General features: G+C 39.8%; 1 protein-coding gene across 8 annotated transcripts in view; it reads right to left on the bottom strand.

The window, feature by feature from the left end:
- The window catches only part of GRIA4 (glutamate ionotropic receptor AMPA type subunit 4), a 485,393-nt gene that overhangs the window by 144,449 nt on the left and 328,817 nt on the right, over nucleotides 1-12,127 (bottom strand). For all 8 annotated transcript variants that reach the window (XR_012241473.1, XM_073613116.1, XM_073613115.1 and 5 more), the window contains exon 5: nucleotides 6,161-6,214. Coding sequence is in view for 7 of the 8 variants with exons in the window: in XM_073613116.1 (XP_073469217.1) it covers nucleotides 6,161-6,214 (54 nt within the window). In the remaining variant the exon portion in view is untranslated. The remainder of the gene's footprint in view (nucleotides 1-6,160; nucleotides 6,215-12,127) is intronic.

Here is a 12,127-nt window from a genome sequence, read left to right as displayed (position 1 = left end):
CTCAGCAGATCCATTGAAGTCAGAAATACTAAGAGGTTGGGAAACCAGTTTCAGTTCACTCCACAGATGATATTCTCTGTTCTTTAGTGGCATCCACATAAACAGGACTCCCACAGTAGGATAAAAAAAAATAAAAATACAATGAATGAATAGTGCAAATGACATGTTTCTTATTAAAACCATGCAATCCAAAAGTTTAAATTGCACACAACTAGCACTAGGTATGGTGACAGATATCGCAGGCTCTAAGCTCCACTGTTTTTAACATAAAGATACTATATGCAGTCTTTTTATGGTCCATGCACACTGGTCTTTAAAAAAATTCCAGTTCTTTTAGCAGAAAAAAACACTCATGTAGAGTATTTTTGTACAGGCGTTTAGTGTTTTGTTTCTGCTAGAAGACTCTTCCCAAAAATGCGAACCAGAAGGATTTTTTTCTGCCTCTGTACGCTGATCTTAAATTATGCCTCTAAATGTCCTAATGTGCATGGACACAAAGGATAACATGAGCTGCTTTTACAGTAAGATGCAAAACCTCTTGTAAAAGCCACGCCACATTTTTTAAGTCAAGTGTGCATGGACCCATAAAATTGCTCACAACTAGCACCAGGTATGGTATCAGAGGTCACAGGCTCTAAGCTCCACTAAACATACTTTACCCAAAAGGGCATCATCAGGAGAATAATGCCGTTTTAGCTAGTGTTGGGCAGAGCTTAGAGCCTGTGATGTCAGATGCCATACCTGGTGCTAGAAGTGAGCTATTTTAATTTTTGGATTTTGTTATAAAGATGTTATTTGCACTATTCAGTTATTTTTTTAAATCCTACTTTGGGAATTCTGTTCATGTGGATGCCACTAAAGAACAAACTATGTAACTATGTAACTATGATATCCCCTAGGTCAGCTTACCTGTGGAGGATATTTCTGGAGATCTGAAATATTTGTTTCACAGGTGCTTTTTGACCTGTTGGTAATTCTGAGATAATGGATTTGGTGAGTGCATTGTAATCTTTTGGTGGTGCTCTCACTCCTTGCTCATTACACTAATAGATGATTTAGGACCTTACTTGGGATAAAAAAAAAAAATGAAAGGGAAAGCAAAGAGGAGTCACAAGTCTTTCTTTTTGAAGCTTAAAGCAGAACTTTACACCAGCTGGGTCTGGGCGGCTTGTGTCATAATGTACAAATATGCACAGCATACTTGCAAATTATGGCAAGAGCCCATCCCCATTATGACAAGAGCTCCCCCCTCCCTTGCCATCTCTCTGTCTTCCCACCATTTCTTTCAAGCAGAGTGTCCCTCCTCTTTGGCCAATACGAGACTACTGATGATATAACTCCTGCGCATGTGCACAGGATTTATTCCCAACATATGGCTCTATTTTTTTACATCTAATGAAAAAGGGAAAAGTCCTGGAAGTTGCACATCTCTGCAAAACCCCTGTAAGAAGGTGTATGACAGCTTCAGCCCGGGGCTCCAACCAGGCCACACCCCCAATGTGTTTCACTACTCCCACGGAGCTTAGTCATGGGGATAAAGATCCCATGCATAGGGAGGAAATAAATGCATTATCAGCTGCCATTTAATTAATCAAAATAGGTATCAGGTGAACATTAGCCATACACTGGGATGACAGAGCATGAAAAGCTGATGTGCAAATGCAAAAAGAAAATATATAATGTCAAAAAACGCCAAAGCATACAGAGGATAAATATTGGCATTAAAAGGCCAGTGATGGCGAACAATGAAAAAAATAATAAAAATGAATATGCATCCAAAAAGGGAATAAGCCCTAAAAGCAGCTCAAAAAGAAAAAGAAAAATCCTCCAAAAAGCACAGGATATGGAGTCCATAAAAATCCTTTAAAAACTTGCATTGATTTTTTTTATTAACAAACATAAAAACACCACCTAAACTGGGATAAATGGACTCCCTACAAGAGTGCACTCTAATACAATAATATATATGAATAATGTATAAAGTAATCTTCATATGAGAGTCAAACTGACAAGATTACACGTAAAGACATAGAGTATATAGAAGAATGGCTTGAAACAAAGTTATCTTTAAGCTCCCCCACCACTTATCTAGGAAAACAGAGTGATAAAAAAAAGGCAATTTACTCATAATAATGGGTAATATCCCATTCAAAATTCAAGCCCTTGGGGATGCAGGTGTCCAACTTCCAAATCCAATATGCCTTTCTCCTCCCTTTTCAAACATAGGGATTAAAAAAAATACTAACTTGGCCAGACATTTCAATCAGTTTCATGATCACAACAAACAATCACTAAGGGTCCAGAATGTTGAAAAAATTGATCATCCCGTTCGTGGTGAGGATCATTTCTCCATCTTTTGTAAAAGGGAGGTATATTTGATTTTTAAGTTGGATATCCGCATCCCCGAAGGGCTTATATTTTGATTAGGATATTACCCATTTTTATGACTAAATTCCCTTTTATTTTTCAGAACCAGGGAAGATTTTTTTGGATGTTTTGCATGTCTATCTGCCAAAAAAACTCCATTGTCCAGACTTAAATTCCACTTTAAAACTAGTTTTTAAGCTCTCAAATTATGAACGTATCTAACGTCAATTTTTTTCCCTTGGTTTTAAATGGAATGGTGAGAAATCAAAACTCCTGCCAGAATGTAGCTGTCTGTGTCCCCGCTAGGGAGATTCACTCTCTCTATTCCTCTTTGTAGCTGTTTTAACTGGGGCTGAAAATGAGGGAAAATCCAACTTTTACATTTCACCAGAACTGGAACAGAGGGAAAATCTTCCAATGAGGACACCTGTTCCATTGACAACTGTTTAAGAAGGCATTGACCTTGCAACAGGCCAAACAGCTGCAGGGAGTTGTGGGATTTACTTGCTACAGTACTCTGACATAATCGTTCTCACCCTGAACTGTTTAAACTTTAATATGCTGCCAAGTGGTAGGTCTATGGTGTTACGAAAGACATGTTTTTGATAGGGGTAACCTCTTGCTGTTTCCTACCTTGCAAGCTAAATAATGGTCTTCCCCAGCAGATGTACTTTTATTACTTGCAATTGCAGCATGCTGTGGTGTCCCAACACTTTAAGGATGATTTTTGTTTTTCCCCCACCCCGTTATTTACCAAGATGCAACAGGCTACTGCCTTAAAGGGCTTTATTTCTAGCTGCTATTCGCAGCTCCTCACAATGTATTTGGAGGAGTACCCTTGTAGGGCATGAGTTCAGTGGGTGTCAGATATGGGGAAGTTGATAGGTTACCAGTGGGAGATAGCTCTGGAAGTGGTTTGCTCCAGTTCTTTAACCGGTTCAATACAGGGCATTTTCACCCCCTTCCTTCCCAGACCAATTTTTAGTTTTCAGCGCTGTCGCATTTTGAACGACAATTGCGCGGTCGTGCGACGTTGTACCCAAACAAAATTGACGTCCTTTTTTCCCCACAAATCGAGCTTTCTTTTGGTGGTATTTGATCATCTCTGCGGTTTTTATTTTTTGCGCTATAAACAAAAGAAGAGCGACAATTTTGAAAAAAACACAATATTTTTTTACTTTTTACTATAATAAATATCCCAATTTAAAAAAAAAAAAAAAAAAAATTTTTCCTCAGTTTCGGCCGATACGTATTCTTCTACATATTTTTGGTAAAAAAAAATCGCAATAAGCGTATATTGATTGGTTTGCGCAAAAGTTATAGCGTCTACAAAATACAGGATAGATTTATGGCATTTTAAAAAAAAAATGTATTTATGTTTTTTACTAGTAATAGCGGCGATCGCGATTTTTTTTCATAACTGCGACATTATGGCGGACACAATGGACACTTTTGACACATTTTTGGGACCATTCACATTTATACAGCGATCCGTGCTATAAAATTGCATGGATTACTGTATAAATGTGACAGGCAGTGAAGGGGTTAATCACTAGGGGGACACAAGGGGTTAAATATGTTTCCTAGGGAATGATTCTAACTGTAGGGGGCGGGGACGTACAAGGGGAGGAGACCGATCAGTGTTCCTCTGTACTGGGAACACAGATCGGTCTCCTCTCCACTGACAGGACGTGGATCTGTGTGTTTACACACACAGATCGACGGTCCGGCCCGGTTAACGGGCAATCGTGGGTGCCCGGCGGACATCGCGGGTGCCAGGCGGACATCGCGGCCACCGGGCACACACACCGGGTCCCGAGCAACGCGGTGGGCGCATGCGCCCTCTAGAGGGCCGGGAAGCCCAGGCCGTCATATGACGTCCACCCAGGATGGGAGATCCCATCTGTGGACGTCATATTACAATACGCGGGTAGTGAAGTGGTTAAATGTAGCTCAGTGACTTTCTCAGCTATATATACTGCTCAGGGTTCACTACACACCTCTTAAATTGCATAAAATGGGCTCGTTGGTAGACTGGATATGTCCTAAACGTAGTAGGGATCAAAGGGATTTGGTCCACATCATTGCAACGTGTGCTTGGCATTTTGGATGATGTAATACCTGATGCCTTTGTTAAAGAGGCGGCCTCTAGAGCCCTCTTCCAGGCATGGAAAGTGCTTACCCTGGAAAAGCACTTCCCCTCCATCCCTGCAGGAGTGGGTTACCCACATAGGTACCACTCTTCGGTATAAGAAGATTATTTACCAACACAGGGGCTGTCCGACCAAATTTGACAGAGACTGGGATGGATAGCTGGCGATGCCAGGCCTGGCACTGGTAGATTTGGTTATGGACAGGTTGCTGGATTAATGGTTGTTACTAATATGTCTTCTTTTCTTTGGGTATTAAGAACCCAGTGTATTATGGTATCCATAATTTCTGTTTTATTGAGTGGATTTCTTAAGATGGGACCATGTCTTGCTAGGCATGCCTCAGCTGGGATGTGCAGGTACCTAATGTTTGTATTGCTGACACAATGCACAGTATGTCTCTCTTGGGACACTTTGATCTATATTTTCGTTGTAATGCAAATATTCTGAAATTTGTTAAAAGAGAAGTATTGGAATTTTTTTTGAGAATCTAGGTGGATGCAGCATCAGTCCCATGCTGTATCTGTCCCCAGCCGGCTCTAACACTGAGAACCGAGCGATCAAACACTGCCAATCACTTGGTTCTCACACCTCCGTGAGCAGAGAGCTGATGACTGATGACTCTCTGCTCTGCCCCCCATGCTCACAGGAGCGCTGGGCTGTGGAGGGGGCGGGAGCAGCCTCTCAGCGGCTCGCTGATAGGCTGAGCTGGCCTATCTCTGTGACATCAGATGACAGCGGGCCTCAGCTGGCTGTCTGCTGAAAACAGGTCACAGGAGTCCAGAACGCACTGCACTCCTGTGATCCACAGGAGAAGTAAAGCCAAATGAGCTTTGGGTGTACTTCTGCTTTAAAGTTTGTTCAATAAACTTTCTGATTGAAATTCCTAGATTAAAAAAAAGAAGGCATTGGCCTCACTTTGAGAGCTTTTCTCTCACTTACCACTAAGTACAAGACAGGAAGTGATGGCAAATCACCCAAAAGGACACAGAGTGCAAAAATGAAATCATACAGGAGGTTTTAACTGTTCCTTACTCTACCCAGAATAACTACAAGAGGCTTTATATATACTTAAAATTCCATAAGAGAGCCTAACTTGTACAAACTAAGAAAAAAACCTACAGGTAATTATTTTTAAAATGACCGATTGCTATAAGGATGTTGTTAGATACCTATTTTGATTTTTAAATTTTTAGGGCCACAAAAACTCACTGATCATAAACAGAGTTATGGCAAGGAGATCTCACTGTTGGAGTATCCAAGGTATGTAAGAACCTAGGGACTGACTCAGCTCAACAAACTCTGCCTAAAGCAAAAATATCTCTTTTGGGTGAACTGACTAATTAATATAGCATGTTAAATTCTGCACCTCGTATTTACCAAAAATAAACATAACATAACATACTTCAGCAGGTGTTAGATTTCCGGAGATAAGTAGGCCTTTAACATGGAATTGCTGCACACTATTTGAATGTAAAATGATGTATAATGGAGATGATAAATGCTCTTTTGATTAGAATTTAATGAGATGCATGATGAGTGAAGACCAAATGAATGCGCTACTTTTATTTTCCACTGATTTTACCCCATTGCTGCAATAGGAAAATGCAAATAAGTCAAAATTAATGAGAACAAGTACTTACCAGGTTTGCAATAATGTAATGATAGCCTTTTACATGTTTTCCAACACTCACAATCTGCACAAAAAAGGAGACAAAATATAATTAAACAATTAAAAACATAATAGTAATTGTCACAATCAATATACTTTACAAATATTGACAAAATGTATAATCCAAATATTTACCACAATGATATATGTATGTTTAGTATGCATTTCATGTTATATATGTTTGGTTGTATTTCACTTCATTTTACAGTGTACAAATAATGTTGAAAAGACATAAGAACATATCAAAAGAAGTTAAAAGGAGGAGTCTGGTTAGAAAACTCCCTTCTATAAAAAACATCATATAAATCAAGCTTCTACTTGAAGATCTCACAGTGGCAAAAACCACCAATCCATAAATGGAACAACTAGAGAATTGAATGTTTTCATTTCTGTGTAATTACTAGCAAGTCAAGTCACAAGCTGACTTTGGCTGCTGACTTTCATCATCCAATCATGTGCAAGCAAAAATGCTGTTTTTATTTTTTATTTTCCTTGCACGTGATTGGGTAGTCTTTGCAAAGTGAAGCCTTACCTTATTTACTAAGCTCTGGAGCAACTGCGCTTGCAGAGGGCAACTGAACTCTGCAAAGTGAACAGTCAATTTGACTTTGGTAAATCAACCCTAAAATGTCCATGCCAAAACTACAACTTACACCAACTGCCTTAGCCATACATGTAGCAATGGGATAGCATGATCAGTTCCATATTTTTGTAGAAATCATAAAGCAATGAAATACATGGGGGTGATTTTACTAAAGGCAAATAGACGGTGCACTTTGCAAGTACAGATGCACTCTGCTAGGGAATTTGCTCCAGAGCTTAAATGGGGAGAAGCTCTGCTGATTTCTATCCTTTAAATCATGTGCAAGCAAAAAAGCTTTTTATAAAAAAAAATTCCTTGCATGTGATTGGGTATTCTGTGCAAAGTGAAACTTCTTTTTATTTATTCAGCTCTAGAGCAGCTGCACTTGCAAAGTGCACAGTCTCTTTGCCTTTAGTAAATCCACCCCATAGGATGGTGGTTCTGACTGACCACAAGTAGATGAGATTGAAATTGTCCTGATGGACCTCGGTGGAAAAATCCATTTATTTTTACAAGATTTTCCCTTTTGATTCCATTTCAGTTGCATCTTTCAATAAATTGTATTGAAGCTGTCAATTTATTGCCCACTTTTGACTTTACAATTAATTGAATTTTGGTGGTCATTTAAAACTCCTGGGGCAGTAGATTGCTTAACTGCAAGTGATTACTTGCAGTTGTATTTGTTATTCCTAGGTGGTTAAAATTTACTGAAAATTGCTGCCTGTAAAGCCAGCTTAACGTAGAACATATAAATAACCAGAATCCTGATTCAAATGAATGTGATGACCATGTAAAAGAGGACAGGGGCACAAAACTTCTTTAGAGAAATCTCTCTAATAGAGCCTCCAAGATGGATAAAAAGACAGAGGCAAATTAAAGTGAAATTACAGTTTTGTTTTGTTTTGTTCAGAAAAAAAAATCTATTCTGGGTGTACATTGCAATCATTTTTTGAAACTGTGCTGCAGATCAATACCTACTTTTTTTAGTGTGAAATATTGATGCAGGCTTTGCTAGTGTCCTTTCTCAAACTGGCTACATTAAAGAATTTGCCCCCACACTTGTATTTTAAAAATTCCTTTAATATATACCTGGTTTTTGGAGGATCACATGATGTCCTCAGGTCATCTTCCTCTTTCTCCTATCATTTGGGCAGTCTTCCATACTGCAGAAAGTGGATCTGAGGTCATAACGTCAGCACTACTCTCTGCAGGGAATTGTGAACCCATGCTGACATAATGATGTGCCCCCCAGGGGTGCACCCATGAAAGCCTGGGATCACAGAAGTAGGCTGAATGACAGTTGACCATGAGAAAGGACCAACGGCCAGAAGCAGAGCAGAGTTTCTGCAGAGGACAGCACTAGAGACAACCCCTAGAAATCATAAAGAGTGTAGAATTCTGTCGTGCTTCCACATGATATATGTTGTTGTGTCATCACTGTCAATTAGAAGCAAGGTGGATTTTATGGGTGACTTGTCTCTCAAAATTTCCCACCAAATCCACCTCCACCGTGAATGACAGGGGTTGGCAGTTGGCGGATTTCATGGTCGCTATTCATCCCAGCAGCGGCTATAGAATCCGCCCACTGCCAACAACTGTCAATCACAAGGGAGACAAACCTGATGGGGAACTAGTCTTTCAAACTTCCCCATCAGGCTCTGCCCAACTGTCCAAGTTCAGCCCAATATCACTGGTTGCTAACATGTTGTTGGCCTGCATCCTAGGAACTACTGACCGCAACCAGCGATGGGAGGGGTGTAAATGTGGTGGGGAGGGGTACAGAGACAACTTTTCTCTCTATGGCAACTTATGGTTCTCTCATGGCAATTTATTATGAATTTGTTGCAGCCATACAGTAGCTATACTGTGCTGTGAAAATCAAGCAAATAAGAGCTACCTGAATCTGCTGCATATGTCGGAAATGTTAATGAAACTATTTCAAGGTTTTCCTGAATTAGGCACAGAACAATTTCACAAAAGCTTTACTGAAGTGCCCAAATGTAAGTATTGCAGTGAAAGTTTATATATTTTTTTTTTAAATCCTGGGCAATTTATTTAACAAAAAATAGATATATGCTTTAACTATAATAAAATGATTAGGCACAGTATTACAAGAAACACTGCAGCATCCTATTATAAGTGCAAAAGAGATAAAAAGTATCTCACTGAAGGCGAGGTTCTGATTGCAAAGGATACCTTCCGTTTGACTTTCTTTAAGGATTTCTGACAAAAACAAGGAGCCAATCAAAACTGAAAAGTTTCAGAGGTAGCCTTTAACTAGATACTAAATGCTAAAATGTGTTTCTGAATATGTTTCTCTGTGTAATTAACCGCTTCAGCCCCGGAAGATTTTACCCCTTTCCTGACCAGAGCACTTTTTTGCGATTCGGCACTGCACCGCCTTAACCGACAATTGCGCGGTCGTTCGACGTTGCACCCAAACAAAATTGACGTCCTTTTTTTCCCACAAATAGGGCTTCCTTTGGTGGTATTTGATCACCTCTGCGGTTTTTATTTTTTTGCGCTATAAACCAAAAAAAGAGTGACAATTTTGAAAAAAAAACAATTTTTTTTACTTTTTGCTATAATAAATATCCCCCAAAAATATATAAAAAAAATGTTTTTTTCCCTCAGTTTAGGCTGATATGTATTCTTCTACATATTTTTGGTAAAAAAAAAATCCCAATAAGCGTATATTGATTGGTTTGCGCAAAAGTTATAGCGTCTACAAAATAGGGGATAGTTTTATGGCAGTTTTATTATTAATTTTTGTTTTACTCGTAATGGCGGCGATCTGCAATTTTTATTGGGACTGCGACATTATGGCGGACATGTTGGACAATCTTGACACATTTTTGGGACCATTGGCATTTATACAGCGATCAGTGCTATAAAAATGCACTGATTACTGTATAAATGTCACTGGCAGTGAAGGGGTTAACACTAGGGGGCGATCAAGGGGTTAATTGTGTCCCCTAGTTTGTGTTCTAACTGAAGGGGGGATGGGACTGTGTAGGGGAGATGACAGATCGCTGTTCATACTCTGTATGAACAGACGATCTGTCTCTTCTCCCCACAGAGAACCGGACATTGTGTGTTTACACACACAGATCACGGTTCTCGGCGTGCCCCGAGCGATCGCAGGAGCCCGTCGGTGATCGCGACCGCCGGGCGCTCACATCGGCTCCGTGGGCGAGAAGGGGAGCGCACGTGTGCCCCTAGTGGCTGAAATTGGAAGCGACGTAACATGACGGCGTTTTGCGCAGCCGAGCCATGATGCCGCAATACAACTGCGGAGGCTGGTCGGCAAGCGGTTAAAGTATAGGGAAATCTAGTAATCAAAACCTCATATTTCTGACACGTAAAACTAATTACAAGCTGATTTTTATACTTTTTAAATCTGGGCCTTTCATTAAATTATCTAGGGATCCTGCCATGCAGGTCCTTGTTCACACACTTTCTGTCATTGGATGACAACTCTTTGTCCCTGTTTTCTAAATATTGTACTGCATTGTCACCCTGACTTGAGAAGACCTCCAGTGGCCATGCTGGCGCACAATACAAAAGCATAATTGACTGTTATCACCACTAGGAAACCTGCCCTGAAAAATGATGTGCAGCTATCGATGGAGTGCACAAAGACAGGAAGTAGCTGCAACAGGCCACGGAAGATCAGCAGTGCTAATATGAAATAATATAAAAACAAGCTTTGGTTATTTCCGATACATGGTGCTTTAGCAAAATAGATCTAATTTACTTAGGGTTTATATCTACTTTAATCAGCATAACAGGCTTGTGGTTTGGGGGTATCCAGCTGATGTGCGGGATTAACATGGCATAGATCCTACGCCTACAGGCTCTGTAAATTGGGCCCTGATCAGCCCCAGTAAATCTTTGAAACCTCTAAAAGCATCACACAAACACCGAACATCACATTATTTACCAGTATTTATTTATTTAAACTTATTTATTACCCAAAGCCCCATAAAATCACCAAAGATACATTTTTATCATTAAGACAAAATATTGATTTCTCTCAGACACGTTCAAAGTTGGGCCCATTTTCAAGCCCATGCTGCAGGTATAATGAATATGTTCTGCTTTTCAAATTCAAATCAAAATCTTCTGCAGCACAAGCCTGCTATTTTATGCCTGAAGTTGCATACTGTGAAGGTTGATTAATTCATACGATCTACATGCTGAGCAGCATCTATTTCTAAGAACAGACAAAGCGCAGACACCCTGGGATTAATTCATTTGTGCGGGATCAATCAGCAAAGAAAAATAATGAAAGCAAAGTTTTCTTGTGTCTTTGCAAACATATATTTACATAGCATTAGATGGAAGATGCAGACCTATTAAAATGCATATCAATTAAATTGAAAAGGGAATTTTCTACAAAATATGAGGATGTTAGACACCGAAGAAGAGTACTTGGATCATATATAAATACTAGAAATAAATATTCTGCAATGCTACACTCTACAGCTTTGCTTCCTCACTTTTGGTAGTATTTTTGGCTTTCTGTATCAGCAGGCGTTGGTCACCTAAGGGAACTAATTTCTATTTATTTTTTTATGTTCGTAAATGTTTAGTTTATTAATTTTAAGGAAAAACATTAGAGTGAAACGCATCCTTAACTGTGCTGCTGACACTGTAAATGTATCAGAATCAGGAGGGACTCAACCATTAGAAATGTTTATTAAAGGTATTCAGTTGGATGTTTATAGTGAAGCTTCAGCAACTGCCATATTTATGTCACAACCAAATGTGATATAACTTTCCTCAATACCATCTCTCTCTCCCCTGAATTTCAAGTATGACATCTCCTTCTCCCGTCATTCCCAGCTTTGACATCTTCTTCCCCATGACATCTCCTTCCTCCTATACTCTCTCTACTATGATCTCTCTTTCTCCACTCGCCAGTGCTTATGACTCTCTTTCTCCTCTCGCTTTTGTCTTGGACATCTTCTTCACTATGACATCTCCTTCTCCACTTACTACCAGCTGTGACATAAGCTTCTACCCTCAATACCAGCTATACCATCTCCATCTCTCCTCAATTCCAGCTAAGGCATCGCCTTCTCCTTTTGCTCCCTGTTATGACATCTCCTTCCTCCCTCATTCCCAACTTTTACATCTCCTTCTCAACTTGTTCTTACTTATGACATCTTTTTCTCCCTTTCCTCCTACCCGAGAAGACATCTCCTTACTCACCACTATGACCTCTCTTTCTCCACTCACCCCACCTATGACATTTCTTTCTCCTCTCACTTTCGCCATGGACATCATCTTCTCTGCTCATTCTCCAGTATGACATCTAACCTTCCTCACCAAATAACACCTTTGACTTCT

Source organism: Aquarana catesbeiana, linkage group LG02 (genome assembly GCF_042186555.1).
Source record: "Aquarana catesbeiana isolate 2022-GZ linkage group LG02, ASM4218655v1, whole genome shotgun sequence".
NCBI classification, from domain to species: domain Eukaryota; kingdom Metazoa; phylum Chordata; class Amphibia; order Anura; family Ranidae; genus Aquarana; species Aquarana catesbeiana.
The sequence above is the reverse complement of the archived record's forward strand: the minus strand, read 5'-3'. Positions and strand labels throughout refer to the sequence as shown.